This window comes from Dipodomys merriami, unplaced genomic scaffold, assembly GCF_024711535.1.
Source record: "Dipodomys merriami isolate MVZ:Mamm:240054 unplaced genomic scaffold, mDipMer1.0.p SCAF_1, whole genome shotgun sequence".
NCBI lineage: Eukaryota > Metazoa > Chordata > Mammalia > Rodentia > Heteromyidae > Dipodomys > Dipodomys merriami.
Genome location: NW_027202270.1, coordinates 54,379,136 through 54,399,834, shown reverse-complemented (window position 1 = coordinate 54,399,834; position 20,699 = coordinate 54,379,136). Strand labels below are relative to the sequence as shown.

Sequence of the window (20,699 nt, the reverse complement as noted above, 5' to 3'; positions counted from 1 at the left end):
AAACTTGAAGTGTCCTCAGCTGACAAGGATATTTGCTGTGCTTTGCTGACAACTTTGAAAAAAAGAACAGCCCATGTGCCCATTCACAGGAGAAAGGTTTACTAAGTTGCAGCATATCCAAAGAATGCATGAGATTTTTATGTGCTCACTTGGGACATTATGAAAAATATTAAATGAAAAGACAAGTTTAAGGGCAGCACGTAAAACATGATCTCATCTCTATTTCAAAATAATATACAAATTCATCTCTTACAGGTCCATATGTGTATATGTGGAGAAAATTTCTGGTTGGCACACGAGAAACTACTGATGATAACATTGTGGTATAGAACTAAGGCTCAGAATAAAATAGAATTTTATTCTTCATTATTCTGAGTAATTCTTTTATTTTAAAAAGCCAAAATAAAAACAAATAAAATCTGTTTTTGAAATTACATCCCTAGAGAAACAAAACAAAACCCCATGTTAAATTCAAAGGCTACTCAATTAATTAATAATCAAGTTTCTACACAGGAAGCATGAGTTTGTGGGAATTCCTTTAGTGCAATACATATAGTAGCTGAGTTTAAAATGTTTTCCAGTATGTATATGAGACATGATTCAAAGGTGCTTCGAAATTTTTAGAGAATCCACAAAGACCATTTTGTCTGAAGACTGCACAAGTGATTGTTTATAATAACCTGATCTATACTCCCGTTTTTTTTTGTTGTTGTTGTTGTAGTCCTAGGCTTTCCCTAAGGCTGGTCAGTATTTTTTATATAAGTGAATTATGTACAAATTGCATTTACTGTATTTCTGGAAAATGGTTTTCTGTGCTGAGCAAGTAGAAGTGAAACTTGATTATGAAAGTTTCCCCAGGGCTGGGAAGGTGGCTCAGTGGTAGAGTGCTTGCCTTGCATGCATGAGGCCCTGGGTTCGATTCCTCAGCACCACATAAACAGAAAAAAAAAGCCGCAAGTGGCGCTGTGGCTCAAGTGGTAGAGTGCTAGTCTTGAGCTGAAGAGCTTAGGGACAGCGCCCAGGCCCAGAATTCAGCCCCACCACCGAACCCCCCCCCCAAAAAAAGAAAGTTTCCCCAGGGAATTTAGGACACCTACATTTGCCGTGAACAGCCCGATCCAGTGGGCATACCCTAGTCGGTTGAGCATGACAGTAAGGAAGGACTGATGATACTGGTCTGAAATGCTGACCAGTTCTGCTCCATGTACCTGGCAGGTTTTTACTGCTCCATGCCAGGTCACATTTGTATTAATTATTTTGTAAGTTCTGTTTCCATATTCTAAGGTACTGGGGATTGGATACATATCAGATGTATTTATATGGTGTTCAGAAGAATCTAGGACAAAAACAACAAAAGCATTTGTAGCATCTGGATGAGAAAGGAGGCAGAATATAGCATGGATTCCTGTCACTAGATCATGGTGACATCATGGTATAGAATTAAGGGTTAGCATAGAATAGAATTTTACTTTTCATTACTTTAAGTAATACTTCTATTTTAAAAAGTCAAAATAAAAACAAACCAAACAATGCAACAGCGATACTCACAAGATAAATATTGGAAATGATCTGTACAATTTGGGAGGAGAAATGGGGTGGGGAAGGAAAGTGGGAGAAAAAGGACAAGAAAAGTATTTATTATCTAACATATAATTGTAACTCTTCTGTAAATAACCTTGACAATAAAAAATATATTTTTTGAATTACATTCCTAGAGGAACAAAACAAACCTCACATTAGTTTCTATATAGGAAGCATGAATTATTTTTGTGCAAATTCCTCAAATGCAATAAATATAGTAGTTGAGTTTAAAATATTTCCAGTACATATATGAGACATGATTCAAGGATGCCTGGAAATTTTCAGAGAATCTGCAAAGACCATTTGTAGCATCTGGATGAGAAAGGAGGCAGAAAATAGCATGGATTCATTTCACCATGGTCTATTTCCTTCCTTCCTCCCTCCCTCCCTCCTTGCTTCCTTTCTTCCTTCCTTGCTTCCTTCCTTCCTTCCTTCCCTTCCCTTCCTTCCTTCTTCCCTGTCTCCCCCTCCCTACCTCCCCCTTCCCCCTTTTCTTTCTTTCTTTCTTTCTTTCTTTCTTTCTTTCTTTCTTTCTTTCTTTCCTTTCTTTCTTTCTTTCTTTCTTTCTTTCTTTCTTTCTTTCTTTCTTTCTTTCTTTCTTTCTTTCTTTCTTTCTTTCTTTCTTTCTTTCTTTCTTTCTTTCTTTCTTTCTTTCTTTCTTTCTTTCTTTCTTTCTTTCTTCCTTCCTTTCTTTTCTTTCTTTCTTTGTGTCTCTTTCTCTTTTTCTTTCTTCCTTTCTTCCTTCCTCCCTCTCTCTCTTTTCTCTCTTTCTTTCTTTTTCTTTTCTTTTCTTTCTGGCAGTATTTGGGTTTGAACTCAGGGCCTTATACTTGCTTTCTTGACATTTTACCACTTGAACTGTTGTTCTCTAGCCCCACTTGGTTCTGGTTATTGTGGAAATGGAATCTACCAAGCTTTTCCACCTGGATTGGCTCTGAACCACCATTTTCTGCATATCAGCCACCTGAGAGGCATGAACCATGACTACCAGGGCTCAGAATTAACTATTTCAAAATGAAGGTACTACCTGAAAGGCAAGCAATGCTAAAGCATTTTAACATTTAAGAAATTTAGTGAATGAATATCTTCAAACATATATACATGATTTAAATCTTTTCTACAAGATTTCCTTTTACTATCCTTTGTCAAAATGACCCTTTTGGGTCAAGTTGCTAGTGATTACTTAATCCAGATTTGTGCCACTAGCCATACTCCCTGCCTCATATGCTGCTTTGATGGAACTTAATAACAGCATATTAACTTGTGCTGTGTACTCATATATTGTATTGCACAGCTAATTTTACAAGTGCACGTTTTCAGATCAAACATTTGGTTATACTTTTGAGATTTATTATATTCAGTAGAATGTGTACATTCTAGGAAGAATGAAAAAAATCTAGAAGTTAATAAATGCTAGACACGCACACAACTCCTTCAAGCAGCAGCTATTAATATGTCACTTTTCAAAGTCAAGATTTACAAAGTAAAAGACAAGAGTTTCTGACACATGATCATTGGTGCTAGCCTGTTCCTAAGGGGCTGTGATCCTGAGAAAAGCTAGCCTGTATTTGACCTTCAGATATTTCCCCTTTAATAGGTGCATTTGCCTTTTTGTCCTTATTGAATTACTTACATAAGATAGACTGAGTCTAGAAAAATCAAAACATGAAAATGAATGATGAAATGACTTGAATTTGGGATTAGAAAGAGTTGTAGGTAGAACAGAAGACTGTTGATTTAATCCTGTTTCTTCCACTGGCTGTGGTTGTATCTTCCTTAACCTTAAATTTTATGACTGAATTAAGGCCTTCCTATAGATAAAATATCTTGAGATATCCACCTAGGATACATGATAATGTACCTGAGACACAACAATCACTTAGCAAATGTTTCTTTTTCCTCCTGCCTCCTCTGGACACATTCCCCCCTCAATAAAAATAGCCTATAGCTGACTTCCCATGCCTATAATTCTAGTTACTCAGGAGGCTGAGATCTGAGGATCGCAGTTCAGAGCTGGTGCAAGAGTATCCATGACATTCTTATCTCCATGTAACTAGCAAAAGGCCTGAACTAGAAGCAAGGCTCAAATGATAGAGTGCTAATCATGAGTGGAAAAACCATGTGAGAGTTCAAAGCCTAAAAACTCCAGTGCATAAGAAAAAATACATAAAGAAAAAGGCAAACTGGAAAGTTGGCTTTCACTTGAGAAAATTACCTTAATATAGCAGGCACATATTAGAAAACCAAATAAAATTAACCTACTTATTAACTAACTTGTGATGGGCTGCACTTTTATTATTGATTCGTTTTTTTGCTAGAGATCTGTTTACAGCGATGTAGCCAGTCCTTGGTTACTTATACAAAATCAGTATAATACCCAAATAGCTATTTAAAAATGACAACCATTAGTAAAAATTGAAGTAACTGAAATTCCTTGCATATATTTTTACCCTTCCCTCTTTATATATTTGTACTTTCAGGTATGTGAGTTTCTCCATGTGTAATTGGCTCCATAAATCTCAAATGTACATGGTATTTTTGTCATTTACTGTCCTAGAAAAGAAAGATCTGTTGGAAATCAAGTTTCAAACAGTGTGTGTGTTTGGATCAGGGGTGAGATGGGGGTAGTCTTGACTGCTTTGGTGTCTCTTTTCATTCATATTTCTTTATTCTCTCAGGGAGGTAAGAACTGTGGTCTCAAGGTCCATGTAAACATATGTATTCACAGAAGAAAAGCAGAACTTGGAATTCACTATAATTTGCAAAAATAAGCTCAGTGACACTTTTCAGAAATAATAATAATTTAAAAATGCTATCATATGTTAAATATATGGCAGGAACTGTGCTAAGCTTTATATATTTATAATATATGGGAAATTATTATTTATTTTATAGATGCTGGTATCAAAGTTCATGGAAGGTAAGTCATTGAAGTTTATTTATAGTGGTGGGTGGGTATCTCTACAGAGTAGACACTCCAGTGCCTGTGGTCTCTCTACCACTTTTCTACACTGCTTTCCAGGGATATCTGTTTTTTGGCCCCAAATATCAGAGTCCCCAAAAGATCAGAGAGCAATACTCCAGAAGAGATCAAAATCACAGTAGGAGAATAAAATCACGGTATTCAACTGAGAAATCTGATATGTTACTGGGCTAAGCGTAAATTCTTTATCTATGAAATGGGAAGACTTAGTCCTATTTCACAGAATTGTCTTGAGGATTTTACAGCACAGTGTTCATAAACCCAAGGCAATATGGCAGTGTGCCATTATGAGTGTCTAGTACGTGATTTACAGGTATCATTCTCTTCCCTACAAGGCTATTCTCTTCCCATATTGCAATTAAAGATCTACTCTTTTCATTAATTCAGTACTTATTGTGTATCCTTTAGTTCTGAGCGGCAGGAATGGAGCTTTGCTGGAACTGTGTTCCTGAGGATACAGGCATGTGACACTGAAAAGAAAAACCTAATTCATATCCCCAGTGAGCATACATATACTAGGCTGCCCAGGGGACCCATCTTCCCCAGACACAAATTGGTCTTCTAAGCTGGTATGGTAGAGCACTAGGTCAATGCAATGGCTGTAGTCATTTACAAGGTATTGACCCTGCTCACGAACTCCCATTTGCTATTTGTGATAGTAAAGTGCTATGATTAGGATAGTAAGTATCTCCCCAAAGCTCTTGAATTAAAAGATTGGTCCCCAATATGGTGCTGAGGGGAGGGAAGGGAGTAGAATCTTTAAGAGTTGAGGCTTGTTTTGAGGGCTTTAGGTCATTAAAGGCATGCTTCAAAGGGGACTGTGGGGCCCCACAATGCTTCTTCCTTTCTTTTTGCTTCCTGGCCATAAGGTGAGGGGTTTTGCTCTACTACATGCCCCCACCTGGGCACTGCTTTACCACAGTCCCACATCAGTAGGACCAATGCTGACTAATACATATGATGTTGGTATTTCACACCAGAAATCATTGGGGAGTGAGGTTTATCTATCAGGACTCAAAATACACTACTTGTGGTATCTGGCTACAGAGATCATGCTAGGGGCAAATATGAGTTGGTTTGTTTCCTTGATTATTGATAGTTTTTTTTAAATGCCAGAACTGGGACTTGAACTCAGGACCTGGTTACTGCCTCTGAGCTTTTGTGCTCAAGGCTAGCACTCTACCACTTGTGTCATACCACCACTGCTGGCTTTTTTGTTGATTAACTGGAGTCTCAAGGACTTTCTTGCCTAGGCTATCTTTAAACTGTGGTCCTCAGATATCAGCCTCCTGAGTAACTAGGATTATAAGTATGAGCCACTGCTTCTTGGTGGTTTCTTTGAGTCTTTTACAACATTTTCTGGGTGACTTTAAAAATATTATCTCAATAGACTCTGCTATGGTTTAGATCTAATTTCAATGTGTCCCCCAAAGAGTTATGTGTTGAAATTTAATCTCTATTGTGAGGTATTTAAAGGGTGGAAACCTAATCTGACTATATAAGGTTTAGAGGTAAGGCTTTTGGGAGTTGATTAGGAGTAGATAAAGTGATCAGGGTGGAGTTCCCATGATTATATATTGGTAGCCTTATGAAAAGAGGGAGATTGACCAAAAGAGATACCCACATGAGCTCTTGTATCTCACCATGTGATGCCCTTTGCCCCCTTAGGACTCTGCTAGGAAGAGAATTATCATTTGATGAGAGCCCTTGACTTCAGACAAGAACCTGAGCCAAAATAAAGTATTTTTAATATGTTAGTCCATGAACTTCATTATAGTACTGGAAAAGACTAATATATAGATAAATAATCCCAAAACAAAACAATAAAGCTACTGTATGATACTAAAAGTGGATCGCAACCCTGGTCATTAGCCAAGTGGCCTCAACAGTCCTTAGAAGACAACTAAAGGAATAGTCCTAGGGGAGTGGAGATTAAATGAACAAATGTATGCAAAGTCAAACAACAAGTATCCCACATACTTAGCTGTGAATCTGTTTGTTATACAGCTGCATAAAACAAATAAGGAAGATAAGACGGGCCAAGGAAATGAAAAGAATAAGCACCCCAGAATTTCTTACCCTGAATTCTTTCACAAACAAATCCATAGGATTCTTTTTCACAGTCATCAAAGTACCATTTTCCAGTGAAATGAAAATTAGGATTACTTGACAGCAGGGCACAGAGAGGAATGTGTTTCCGAACTTCAGCAGTGTTATGACTTGGAATCTTTAATAGAATACACGTTATAAAAACATGAAAATGTATGAAATTGCATTATTAAAAATTCATAAACTGGTAAACCAATAAAAATTATACCTACAAAATATAGAAAGAACATATCTTTAGTAAGCAAGGCTTGAATAAGATCTCTTCCTAAATGATTTCTAAATATTGAATCTTAAAACTTACATTTATTACATCAAATGGAGACCAGTTAGAATATACTACAGGCTTTCCATTTAGCCATCTTTCATAATCATCATCTTGTAACCCTATCCACACATTAATGGTCTGGCCAAAAAGATACATAGTAATGAAGGCTGAAAAAATAGAAATGCATTAGTTAATTTAATACTATTGAAACCATTTGAGTAATTGTTAACTGCTGTTTATACTTATGATTTATTTAGATGGTAACAATAATTATGAATCTGCTGTAGTAATTTTTTGCTTCATTCTTGTTAAGGTAATATAATTTCTTTCATTTTTGTAGTCTAGAGAATTAGCTGGATAACCTGAGATATCATCAGATCATGAACAGAACAATTTCCAGTGCTTATTCAATGTTTTTATAAACAAAATAATTTTGTTTTGTCTTGGTGGTGTTGAGACTAAAACTCAAGGATTTGCACTTGCTAGGCAAGTTGCCTTACCAGTGAACTGTATCCCTAACTCTTACAAAATATTGATCCATGTAAAAACATGTAATTGCCTAAATATCAAAGTAAAGAGGTAAATGTGAAAAGATCTAAAAATTCATAATATGCAATTATGGTAGAGGATTTTTTTTAGCTGGTTGGAAATATAGATTGTAATAAGATCCTGATTCTTTCCACTGCTACTGGTGAAATCAAGTCCTGCAAAACTCAGCAGTTTATAACAATGCAGTGAACTAACTTTTATAGATTTTAGAACATAAAACCTTATAGGTCAAACTGAAAAATTTTGTCATCAGGAATAGAGTATTTTCTTTTTCTTTCTTTCTTTTTTTTTGGGGGGGGGTCCGGTCGTGGGGCCTGAACTCTTGGCCTGGGCACTGTCCCTCAGCTCTTCAGCTCAAGGCTCTACCACCTGAGCCACAGCGCCACTTCCGGATTTTTTCTTTTTGCTTATCTGGTGCTGAGGAATCGAACCCAGGGCCTCATGCATGCAAGGCAAGCGCTCTACCACTGAGCCACTTCCCAGCTCCTAGAGTATTTTCTATATTGACTTGAAAATGCTAGGATTTTTTGGAATATTTTCATATTAGGAATGGCTCTTTTGGTTGAACACTTAGTACTCTACCTTGCTCCACTTCACTTTCAATGGTGACTAGTGTCCCCCCATTTTCAACACAGAAGTCACGAGCTCCAGTCCAGTTCTTAAGATTGCTTGGGTCTTCGGGAATCCTCACCAAAAAGCACTATCAAAAAACACAAAATAGTGTTTATTCTTTTTTTTTTAATAATAAATTTTATTTTATTTGAGAACATACTGTACAGAGGGGTTACAATTACATGGGCAGGATAATGCATACATTTCTTACCAAGCATTGCAGCCTCCTCCTTTGTTTACCCTTCACCTCCCTTCCCAGCCTTCCCCCTCCCCCTCACCCAATCATACCCCCCTCCCCCCCCTCACCGACATTGTAAAGCTGGTTTTGACATGACATTTTGTACTTCTCATTGTTGCAACAGGTCCACCTGAATCCTTAAACGACTTGTTTGTCCCCATCTCCCCCACATGTTATACTTACATCAAATAAAGTGAAAGCGGGGGTTACACTGTGGGGGAGGGACATACAAAGCAACAAAGAAATAATCTTATAAATGCGTTAGAAACACATGCATGAAAGAAACGAAAACATTAAAATACATATTTAAGGGTTCGTTTTCCTAACATCACATTATCTGACCTTTTCCGCTTGACTCATACCTATACTAGATATTGCAAATAAGGGAAACCATGGGGCCTATGTTTCTTTGGGCCTGGCTTACTTCACTTAATATAATTTTTTCCAAGCCTTTGCATTTCCTAACAAATGGGGAAATGTCATTCTTTCTGATGGAGAATAGTGTTTATTCTTATACTTTAGTAAGTGAATTAAAAATTTCCCAAAATTTCCCATGCAAGATCAGGCTAGAAAAAAAAAATACGTTTTTATTGGACAAAAGAACTCCCCACCTCCGCTCAACTGCTTCAAATGCACCAAACTGATCTAAACAAGAGCAGCTTTCAAGGCAAATGAGTGACTTTGTCTGCATTCACATTAGGCAAGACAGATTATATCACAGGCTTTCTGCACTCTGAGAGCACTCTTCCTAAAACAGTTAGTTCACTTGCAAAGTTTACAGTGACAGGTTTCATCCCCCAAAGAAATCTATGAGGGGGCAATGAGGGCTTAGTTACAATTTACTTACAAACACATACTTCCTCACTTTAAGTAGGAGGAAATATGGTAAATTAAATCACACCAGGTAGTTGAATCTATTAAATGCTCAGTTGGCCATTTGGTCAGTCACTGCCTTAGGAAGAGCCAGAAAAGTAGGAAAAAAATAAGCCCACTGTGGGGAGAAACAAGGGCAGGACTTAAGGAATCCTAGGAGGAAGGAGAAACAGAGGAGGCTGGCCATCAATGCTATCAAAAGGCATAGAGATAGGCTGTAGGATTTGCCGTGTGGATTCTTGTTCAGGAGAGGTTCCTGTCTGTAAATGTTTCTTTATGTGAGATGGAAAAAGAAATAGAACGGTTCTTACTAGGCAGGAGTGGTATGAAGATAAGCTTTCCTCCCAACTCAAGAACTCAGGGTAATTTAAGCATGTTGGTAGAACCAACAGGAGTTATCCAAGAGGGAAAGATAGAAGAGAAAGGCATAACAGATTGAACTAAGTGCCAGGGAACTCAGAGAGTATGCAAATGCAAAGGATTTTTCCCTTTGGGATTCATTAGGATTCATCTCTCATGACTAATTTGCTCATCAATGAACATAGCCAAGCTTGGTCATTGATAGGCCAAATCCCAAGATCATCCTATGGAGAAAATCTCACTTACAGAATAATTCCAAGTTATGGTTAACTGGAGATAAGAATCTCATGAACTTTCCTGCCTGGGCTGGTTTTGAACTACAATATTCAGATATCAGCCTCCTGAGTAGCTAGGATTACAGATACTGGTGAGCCCCATGGCCTGGCTCCTTAATTCTTTAATTTCTAAATTTGTCAAACTTCCCATCCCTTCCTCACTATCATAAATTCCTTAAATTTAGAAGACTAAGTCTAACTTCTCTTTGAACAGCACATCAGAGAAGATCCTTGGTAAGTATTTATGGAACAAAAATCTAAAACTATAGACCCTGAAATGGTTATCAGATTGTTAGCTGCTAAGTGAAGCAGACACATGTAGGGGCAAACTCCTACATTAAAATACCTTCAAAGTGTTCTTTTCCTTTGTTTCAGCTAAAACTTTTGGAGAAAACTTAAGAAAACTCAACCAAGAATTACCAAGAGACTCTCATTCTTTTGGGTACCTAGAACAGATTTACCTCATTTGTAGCTTCCATCTTTGTGACCCTAAAACTGACTGTGCCCAGAATGTGCTCATAGAAGGATGCCTTTCTCTGACCTCAGGCTGAGCATGCTCTTAAATGTCTGCCCCTAAAGTGTCTTCTATATGACTTTGTATAAATTGCCCAATATAAATCCCACTGCTTTGTTTCTTGGGGAAAGAATTGCTTTTGGAAATTAACCTAGTGCTCTTCTTCTTATTTTTAATATATATATTTTTATTATCAAGGTGATGTACAGAGGGGTTACAGTTACATAAGGAAGGTAATAAATCCATTTCTTGTCACATTTGTTACCCCTTCCCTCATTTTTTTCTCCTGCTTTTCCCACTCTTACATTCTGGTTGTGCTTTTTGACTGAGTTCAGGGAGATACAAACCCATAGCATTTAGTTATAAAATGGCACTCTTAAGCATACTTGATTTCATCCATTGCTTCTCACATAAGGAAATTTTTTCCCCTCATGGGATATTTTGACAAGGTTTGGAGGCTTTTATTTTTGTTGTTACAACTGAAAAGATGGTTGCTTTTGACATCAGCAAATTTTCCAGGATTGTTAAACTCCCAACAAAGCTCGGCTCAGGCCAGAGCATTATCCAACCCCAAATGTTAGTGTCAAGATCATTCTTTTCAAAGGGCAGTTCAGAATAAACCTACCAGAGCTTTCTCACTGCTTTTAGGATAAAAACAAGAAACCCTGATCCAGCTGAAAGCTGAGGTACCAATCAAGAGAGGAAATGCATTTCAATTCTTCTGGTCCCTTTCTTCTTGTTTGCTTCACAAAGAAACTGAATTGGCTTTAAAGGAGTTTAATTTTTATAACAACTACCCTTTTATCTGTTCCTTTTCAGTTTTGTCTTTTTCTTCTAATTACAATTTCCAAGGAGTGGCACACACTAATTATTAAAGTCTTATCATTTAATGCGAATCCACCTTGTGTTCAGATAGTCACTCTAATGAACCATTCATATATACCAATGGACTTCATTGGTTCAATAAACACTTCCCCCTGCTCCCTCCACCTGCCCAAATTTCCTTCAGCTAAGGTTTACTAGCTTGAAGTGTGGTTTCCAACTACCACAACTTCATTGTTTCTAAAATCACACTTACGATGTTGAATAGTGATATTAATAATTAAATCAAAGCATCAGGATGAAGTACAGCATCCTTAATGTTATATTGTTTGCTTACTAATTTGCAGTGTGTGATTTAATTTAATGCATCTCTAATTGTAAGTATGAATTAAGAAGGGCTGTATTCAAACAAGTTTTTAATATAAAACTTTTCAGTGTATCAAACATTTCTGGCTCAACATTTTGAAATGGAATTCAAGATATTCCTCCAACTCTCGTCTCTTTCTCAGTGTTCCTAATAACAATGAATGGCACAGTCAGCCCACAGTGATCTAAGTCTGAAACCTGGGGCCATTGCCACCCTTACTATCACCCTTTTAGCTCTTATTTAGACATCTCATTTCTCACATGTATTCTGTATTCTCACATGACAACTACACCACCATCTTACCCCAAGTTACTCAACTTTCCCCTGGACTTCTGCAGTAGCTACCAAAATGTTCTTACCTTTCTCATCTTGGCCTACTCTTAATATATCCTTGCCACTGCATGAGTGGTGCTTTTCATAATTTGGTCCTGGTTATTTTTCTCTTGTTAAAAACTATTCAGGGGCTTCCCTTTGTTCTTAGAAAACAAACCAGAAACATTAACACAATATTACTTGTATCTATTTCTTTGATCTTATCTTCTATTATAGTGCTCTATGCTTCATTTAGTTCCTTAAATGTCTTAGTTCTTCTCACTACAGGACCTTAGTACATTCTGCTCTGTTCTACATATGTATGTATGTATGTATGTATGTATATATGTATGTATGTATGTATTGCTAGTACTAGAGCTTGAACTCAAGGCCAGAGCATTGTCCCTTACCTTTTTTGCTCAAGGCTGGTGCCTTGAACCACAGCTCCTACTTCTAGATTTTTTTTGGTAGTTAATTGTAGATGAGAGCCTTACAGATTTTGCTGTCTTAGCTCTCAGCTTCCTCAATGGCTAGGATTACAGGCCACTGGTACCTGGCTTTTTGTTCTCCTAATGATCCACAACTTCTGACCTTTCAGTTTTTTCTGTATATATATATATATATATATATATATATATATATATATATATATAAATTATATAAATCTATGTAATATATATTTTTAATAATTAAAAATTTTTGTACTAGTTCTAGGACTTGAACTCAGGGCCTCGGCACTGTCCCTGAGCTCTTGCTCAAGGACAGCATTCTGCCATTGAGCTCCACTTCACCGTTTTAGTCATAAACTAGTGATAGAAGTCTTATGGATTTTCCTGCCCAAGCTGTTGTTCAACTGTGATCCTCAGATCTCAGCTTCTGGAGTAGCTAGGATTACAGACATAAGCCACTGTTGTCCGGCCTGTGAGATATTTTTATAGACTTCTGTAACTTTTGTCTACATAAGATATTGGAGGTTGAACTTAGGGCCTCTTGTCTACAAGGTAAGTGGTCTAGCACTTAAGCTATGCCCTTTAATTCTTTACTTTTATTTATCTGTTTAGCTGGTAGTTTTGTTTAGTACTGGAGTTTGAACTCTGGGCTTGTGCTTGCTAGGTAATCTGTTAAGTGTTTTGGATAGCTTTTCAGATGGGGTCTGGCACTAATTTTATTTGGGCTGACCTATAACCATGATGCTTCTCCTTTACTCTGAGTAGCTAGGATTATAGAAAGGTTCTATCATGTCCAGGTAAATGGTATAGCTTTATCAAAAGGTGCTGTGGAGTGGAGAAATATGATGCCAAAGAGAATAAAGTTAGCATAGAAAACTGCAGTGTACACTACAGTTTTAAGTCATAGTTGTTTTGTCATTGATTTCCTAAAGATTTCCTTCTAGTACGTAAGCTCTGAAAGTATTGTGCCTATTTTGTATTCTTATACCCAACATAGTTGAATGAATCGATAAAATTTTAGGTTTGAATAAAGTCTTAAGAAAAAGAGTATTTAAAAAATATACATGAAATGAAATATTGATTATCTCTAGCTATATGTTGCAAGGTGGAATTTTATTCCAGGTTTGGAGTAACACATAGACATACACCACACTTAGAATTTCTTCCTATTACAGTTTTGCTGGAATAAGCATTTTAGATGATTTCCCCTTGTCAATCTTCTTTTAAATTGTTAAAAGACATTAGCAAACATGGACAAAATTATTTATAAGACATTGGTAAAAATGCTTAATTTCTGGATGAATTTTAAAAATTCTCAATCTGTAAGTTCTTTTGAATAACAAACAGTCCCAGGAAGTTGACAAATCGGAAGTTTAATGGGATATCCCTCAATATTGTCCTAATTCAGAATTTCACGATACGGCCTAACATTGTTATCTCCTAGATTTTCTTCTGTCACGTTATTAACCATTCTTTCTGGACCTTCAGTTCTCCTGTTAGCAACTTTAGAATCATCTGGTAAACCATAGTAGTCCTCTCTTACCCATGACTTCAATATTTTCAGTTTCAGTTACACTTATCCACAGCCAACAAAAAGAGTGAACACAATATAAGATTATGGGGGGGGCAGCATTCATCTAATGTTATATAGTATATTGTTATAATCTTATCTTTTTCATATTTAAATAATGTTTATTTACAAAATACTATTCCAAAATTTATATTCCATTAAGTTTTGAGTAACAGTATAATCATTTAAGTAATAGTGTAATCACTTAAGTAGCTCTAGTTACTTAAACAGCAAATGAGAACAAAGTCAAAATTGCTCTTAAAGAGTGATGAAAAATATTTCCAGTTTCTTGGGGCTGGGAAGGTGGCTCAGTGGTAACACGCTTGCCTTGCATGCATGAGGTCCTGGGTTCGATTCCTCAGCACCACATAAGCAAAAAGAAAAAAGCCGGAAGTGGCGCTGTGGCTCAAGTGGTAGAGCACTAGCCTTGAGCTGAAGAGCTGAGGGACAGCACCCAGGCCCAAAGTTCAGGCCCCACGACCGGACCCCAAAAATAAAAAATTTTTCCAGTTTCTTGTGGTTCTGGAGGTTCAGTAGCAGGTTCCTTTGAAGGCGGAATAACCTTGAGGGGAATTAGCTTCTACTTTCAGAATGTGAAGTCAGGAAGGAAAATTCCAGCTCCTGGGCAGGAGATGATAAGGAAAAGCCATTGGCTAGTAGATGTTTCCCACTGGGAATGGAGGATGTGGTGGACCAGGGAAATCTCTAGGTGGAAAATAATTTTGAGAAGCTCTGTACATGTTTCTTAGAGGAAGCAGATGGAACCCAGGGCTCCTGGCTCCTTGAATCCATTAGACACAATAGCTATTGGGCAGGAGGAACAAAGAGCGAGCTGCTTCACTTTCAACAGGAAGGAAGGAACCCGGCGCATTTGAATTACTAAGATAATATTTTATATTTCTAATAGATTCCATATCTGAAGACACTGGCTTATCTCCTTTATCCCATTTGGGTAAAGACACGTTGAAACTTCTGAGTTCTTCCAGTCCAGATAGTTTCCCAGAATTAGAGTCACACCTGTCTTGCCTTTGTGGAGGCAGAGCTGCAGCAGAGTATGTTAGAGCAATCCAGTCTTCAAGCAGAGGACAGGGACCCAGTGTCAAAAGGTGATTTATGAGTATCAGCGAATGCTTTATAACTTGATTCTTCTCTTTCATTGCTAATCTGATGGTCCAGAGGGTTATCTGGGCCTTCTGGGCCTATTTGAGAGTCTAAACAGAAACTCTCAATAAGTTGGAGGACAGAGCAACACTCTTGTCTCAGATGAAATTAGACCCATTGGTGAGTGACCATATGGGGAATGCTCTCTGCCAAATGCTGTATTTGGAACATCAAGTACATACTGATCTTTTCTTGAAAGTTCAAATTTAAACTCTGTTTTAGTTAATTTTTGTTGCGAGCATTTTCATTCCTTAAATGACTGAGATTTCTCTCAGCAACCAAAGCTGCCAACCAATTATCCTGTGTTTTTTTCTCAAAGGGAATAATTTGCTCTTGATAAAAATAAATGAGTCTCTTCAATTCTTCTTCAAGATCTCTGGCTCATTTTAGATAGGTGTCAAGCTCTTCAGCTGCATACATGATCTTTTCATCTACTTTGGAAAATTTCTCCTTTGTCTCTAACCTGTAATTTTTTTTCCTGCCATTAATTTCCTATAGAGTGTCCTTACATTTTCGTGGTATAGTTCAGTCACTACTTTGAATTTCTGCTGAAGTTTCCAATTCTCACTCTCAATCAGTGCAATTGCTGATCGCAAAGATGCTTGCTTGTTCAGTCTGGAGATGTCTAATATACCTTGTAGGATCTTCCTTTGTTTTAGCTACATCAGACAAATGAATGCAAATTTGGTTTCTTCCTCCTAAGGTTTTTAAAGAAGCATTTAATTTAATAGCATAAATCAGTTTCTTCAAAGCTTTTATGGCTGAATCAAGCAGAAAAGGTCAGATAAGTTGATGTTAGGGAAATAAACCCTAAGATATGTATTCAAATGTTTTTTTTTTCTTTCATGAGATTGTTTCTAACATATTTATAAGATTATTTCTTTGTTGCTTTGTATGTCCCTCCCCCACGGTATAACCCCTGCTTTCACTGTATTTGATGTCAGTATAATTTGTGTAGGGGAAGGGCAAAAAACAAATCGTTTAAATAGGGATACAGGTAGACCATTGCAACAATGAGATGTACAAGTCGTTATGTCAAAAATGAACTTTACAACTTTGGTGGCGGGGGGAGGAGGATTGGGTAATGGGGGGAAGATGGGAAAGAACACTATTTCCTAGTTCAACCTTCAATCCCAATTCCAAACTGCCACCATCTGTCATGTCTTCTTTAAGACCTGCAGCCATCTTTTCATTTTAAAGAATCATTTGGTCAGAGACTTTATGTTATTTTCTTTATCCCTTAGAACTTGTTCTGCCTGGACTTTGAAGTTTTTAAATGCTCTTTTCTGTTTATCAAGTTCATTCATTTGTTCTTTCCATACCTCAGTTTCTTGTAAAGGCTGTTACTGGTTTTCCTGAAGTTGGGAATTTTCATTCGCAGCATTAGCTATTGCTTCCTTAAGACAGGCTTCAATGATTTGAAGTAATCGGAAGGTTGCTTTGGCTTCAACTACTTGTGACTTGAAGGATTGTGATTATCTTCTAAGGACTGTATCTATTTTGAAATATCTGTCAGCAGTTCATCTTGTTGAGAATGTTTAGATTTCTCACCTCACAGCTCTTTTTCTAGGAAGGATATTTTGTTCTCAAGTTCAGATTTGAGCCCAGCCCACTCAAAGTTTGTCTTCAAACTTTGGGCTCCCCCTCAAAGATGGCAGCCTTTGTAGATGACTCTAAGCCTTCACACACTTTCTGAAAAAGGCTCACTTTTTTAAGTAGTTCACAATTTTCTTCAATGAGTCCAGAGTACCATAGAGCAAGCTGCTTTTCTCTTCTCATAGAAAGCCAGCTTCTAACCCAAGGAAAACTTCTTTTTTTATTGTGAAAATACATGGGCAAGATAATGAGTACATTTCTTATCAAGCATTGTAGCCTCCTCCTTTGTTTCCCCTTCCCATCCCTTCCCATCTTCCCCCCCAACCTAACCTTCCTCCCACCCCCCACCAAAGTTGTAAAGTTCATTTTCGACATAACGACTTGTACATCTCATTGTTGCAATGGTCCACCTGTATCCCTATTTAAACTATTTGTTTTTTTCCCTTCCCCTACACAAATTATACCGACATCAAAAACAGTGAAAGCAGGGGTTATACCATGGGGGAGGGACATACAAAGCAACAAAGAAATAATCTTATAAATGTGTTAGAAACAATCTCATGAAAGAAAAAAAACATTTGAATACATATCTTAGGGTTCATTTCCCTAACATCAACTTATCTGACCTTTTCTGCTTGATTCAGACATATACTAGTTATTGCAAATAAGGGAAATCATGGGACCTATGTTTCTTTGGGCCTGGCTTACTTCACTTAATATAATTTTTTTCAAGTCTTTCCATTTCCTAACAAATGGGGCAATGTCATTCTTTCTGATAATTCCATTGTGTATATATACCACATTTTCTTGATCCATTCATCTACTGAGGGGCATCTGGTTTGGTACCATGTCTTAGCTATTGTAAATAATGTTGCAATAAACACAGTTGTACTGGTAGCTTTAGTATGGTCTTGTTCCACATAAGCAAGAGAATAACGATTAACACAAGAGCTACATACATCACCAATTTCCATGGAAAGCCTTGGGGGTTCTGGCCTGATCTACTGTCTTCAAGCCATGTGACCACAACTCTGCCAGGACCAGTCCCAAGAATGGCTGAGGCACCCTTGGCTGCTGGTGGTATGGCAGCCATGGCTTGGCCTGGATACCTCAGACCATATAAAACCCTCAGACTTGGTTTCAGAGCAAACCACTGCTGAACTGGCTGCAGGGGTGGGTGGTGGGTGGAGCAGGTCTCAGCCTGACACACAGGCTCTTCACACAACCCTATTCCTCAGTTTGGCTTTGGTCAGATTATAGCAGTTTATTTCCTGATATAACTAATTTGCCAATGAAATGTGTGTACAGGCAAAAAAAAATGTATATAGGTGTTGTGGTTTGGAAGGTCCTCATGTGAAGACTTATACCCCTGGGCGTCTGATTGGATCATTAGGAGGCTGTCTAGTGGGAGCTCCTTACGTACTCCTCCCAGTGTTCCTCCCATAACTGTGCCAGAAATTTGGAACAGAGATAGGCAATTCTTTGAGGCTACTCTCTATAGACCATTCCAGGATGCACTTGTTCTAACAGTTGAGAAAAACCCATAGTCACGCAGGAATAAACTGCAGTGGATCAGCCATCTAAATGTAGGCGCTAAACCCAGAAAATGCTAAGAAGATATATAAGGGTAACTCCTATGCCAAATGGTAAGACTCCATGGATTCTTAGCTATAATAGCAAAAGCATAAGCAACAAAAGAAAAACTATATAAATTGAACTTCATCAAAACCACAAACTTTTGTTTATCAAAAGGCATTATAAAGGAAGTTGTAAGACAACCTACAAACGGGGAAAATATTTTTCAGCACCTTTAGACGAGTACTATTGCTTCAGATCCACATTGTGTTTTGGTTATTCTTACTGAAATATAGTATTTCATTGTTGTTAGAAGCAATGTTAAGATCTAATACGAAGTGGCAGATATAGGGAAAAAGAGTAAGACAAATAGATTCAGCATTAAGAAGCTTAAGGTTGATTTTTGACTTGGAATTATTCACTGGGAACTTTCAAGAAAGTCATAAAAAAGCCTCAGACCTCTTACATAAAACTGAGAATAAAAATTCTGTTTATCTTAGGAATTCAATAAAATGAGAAATATACATGAAACCACTCAGCATATCAGTTTGTCAAGAGGTGGAAGAAACTTAAATTTCTACCAGTGGATGAGTAGAGAAACAAAATGTGGTATATCCATACAATGGCATATTATTCAGCCTCAAGAAGGAAGGAGCTACCCTCAACCCAAAAGAGTTCTAATTATATTCAGATGTCCTAATAGTTTCCCTTCATCATTGCAAGTAATTTAATTTTTGTCTATGAAGTTTACTTACAAACAAGCAACCAAGTCACTTTATTTTCTTCAGTACGTGAAGGAACTGGTTCAGCAGAATGTCTCCATAGCTGTGCTTTTCTAATGTTTGGTGAGGGGCTGGCAAGACTTTTAATGACACAGTAAAGAAAAGAATATCTATATAACTAATTTATTATGTTGGTGTATTGGCTGTGAGTTTACCTTTAGTGGTTGTTTGTCATTTCATAACAACTATGCATTTTGGTTCACTGTGATGATGATTGATATTTAGTGACTGCAACACGTTTATACCACTGATTCAAATTCTATTCATGATGAAATTATACAAATAATGCATATATTGATATCTTATATTGCAAAATTGTAAATTTAAAACTTGTATAATGTTCTAGTGCTTTTTGAAATAAAATATCTTATATGTGTATATTTAAAAAAAAGGAGGAAGGAGCTGCTGCTACATGTGGTATTATAGCTGACCCATGAGGACATAAGCTAAGTGAAACGTGCCAGTCATAAAAGGGTGATTTCACTTGAGGCATTTAAATCATTAAATTCATAAAGACAAAAAAAAATGGAGGTGCCAGAGGTGAGGATTAAGTGGAGGAGGAAGAATAGACAGTTGTATTCAATGTTAGTATTTAAAAAGCAATTAAATAACTTAGTACATTTAATAACTTTAATAAGTTATCTAATAACTTATTAAATAAGTTATTGAATAATAGAGCTTTAGTTCTTTAAGAGGAAAGGAATCTTGAGATTGGTTGTACAACAATGTGAGTCATATAATTCAAAATGGCTAAGATGATAAATTCTATGTTGTGTGCATTTAGCACAATTAAAAATTAAAATAAAAATCATCAAATATACAGAGTGTGCTCAGTAAAAATTAAAGTAAAACCTGGTGGCTTCATTTCATAGATTAACAAGAGTGGAAGATTACAAAGGAGAGAAGCTCCTATCAATAAAACTGAGTACTTAAATAAAAAATTGGTGGTGTACGGTCTAGGAGCTGTATCATCTCAGCATATGAAATTACATGAGAGTCTGGGTTATTTTAATTCTCTAAGAGTTAAACAATTATAATTTGAGATGCATTTTAATTAGTTCCACCAAAGGCCCATAAAGTTATTTTATTATAATGCGTAAGGAGTGAAGGGAAAGTCTAGGCCTTAATTGAAGTCAGTATCAGAAATAATAAATCTGGTTTACAATATCCCCACTGGCAATCTTTTTTTCTTAAACTCAATTCTGCATGGAAGCTTCAGCTTTATGAGGTTCGAGATGACATTGACCGAACTCAGTTATTACTTTATCAATTCACAGGTGACCAGAGCTCTTCCTAGGTTGCTATCAGGAAGGAAAGACACAGAAGGAGAAAATATAGTTCATATGTGGACAAAGCTAAACACACAGAAATGTAGACACACACATTTGACTATTTACCTATATACATGTGCACATGCACTGCACACGTGTATTTACACACATAGCACCTAAATGAATGATAGTTCCAGAAGAAAAAACAGTCTATCATTGAGCAATGATACCAAGCACACCAAAAGGATGTAAAGGTGAACACATACATGTGTACTGTGGCTTTGCTGCCTTTGATCCTGTCATCTTATATGGATTGGTCAAGTTGTGAATGGCTAACACTCAACATTTATAGTGAAACGCTAGGAGTCTTGTTAGCAGGCGAATAAAGGGTGTGTGCATGGGGGAAAAGGGAGAGTCTAGGTAAGTCTTGCACTA

At 37.0% G+C, this 20,699-nt stretch overlaps 1 protein-coding gene and 2 pseudogenes across 1 annotated transcript in view; all 3 read right to left on the bottom strand.

Moving 5' to 3' along the window:
* The window catches only part of Pla2r1 (phospholipase A2 receptor 1), a 116,588-nt gene that overhangs the window by 7,707 nt on the left and 88,182 nt on the right, over positions 1 to 20,699 (bottom strand). Inside the window, 4 exon segments of the mRNA XM_070022392.1 lie at positions 1,098 to 1,336; positions 6,644 to 6,791; positions 6,975 to 7,105; positions 8,070 to 8,187. Coding sequence (XP_069878493.1) covers positions 1,098 to 1,336; positions 6,644 to 6,791; positions 6,975 to 7,105; positions 8,070 to 8,187 — 636 coding nt within the window.
* On the bottom strand, positions 14,166 to 15,036 carry LOC138826955 (melanoma inhibitory activity protein 2-like; annotated as a pseudogene).
* On the bottom strand, positions 15,105 to 17,729 carry LOC138809667 (cTAGE family member 2-like; annotated as a pseudogene).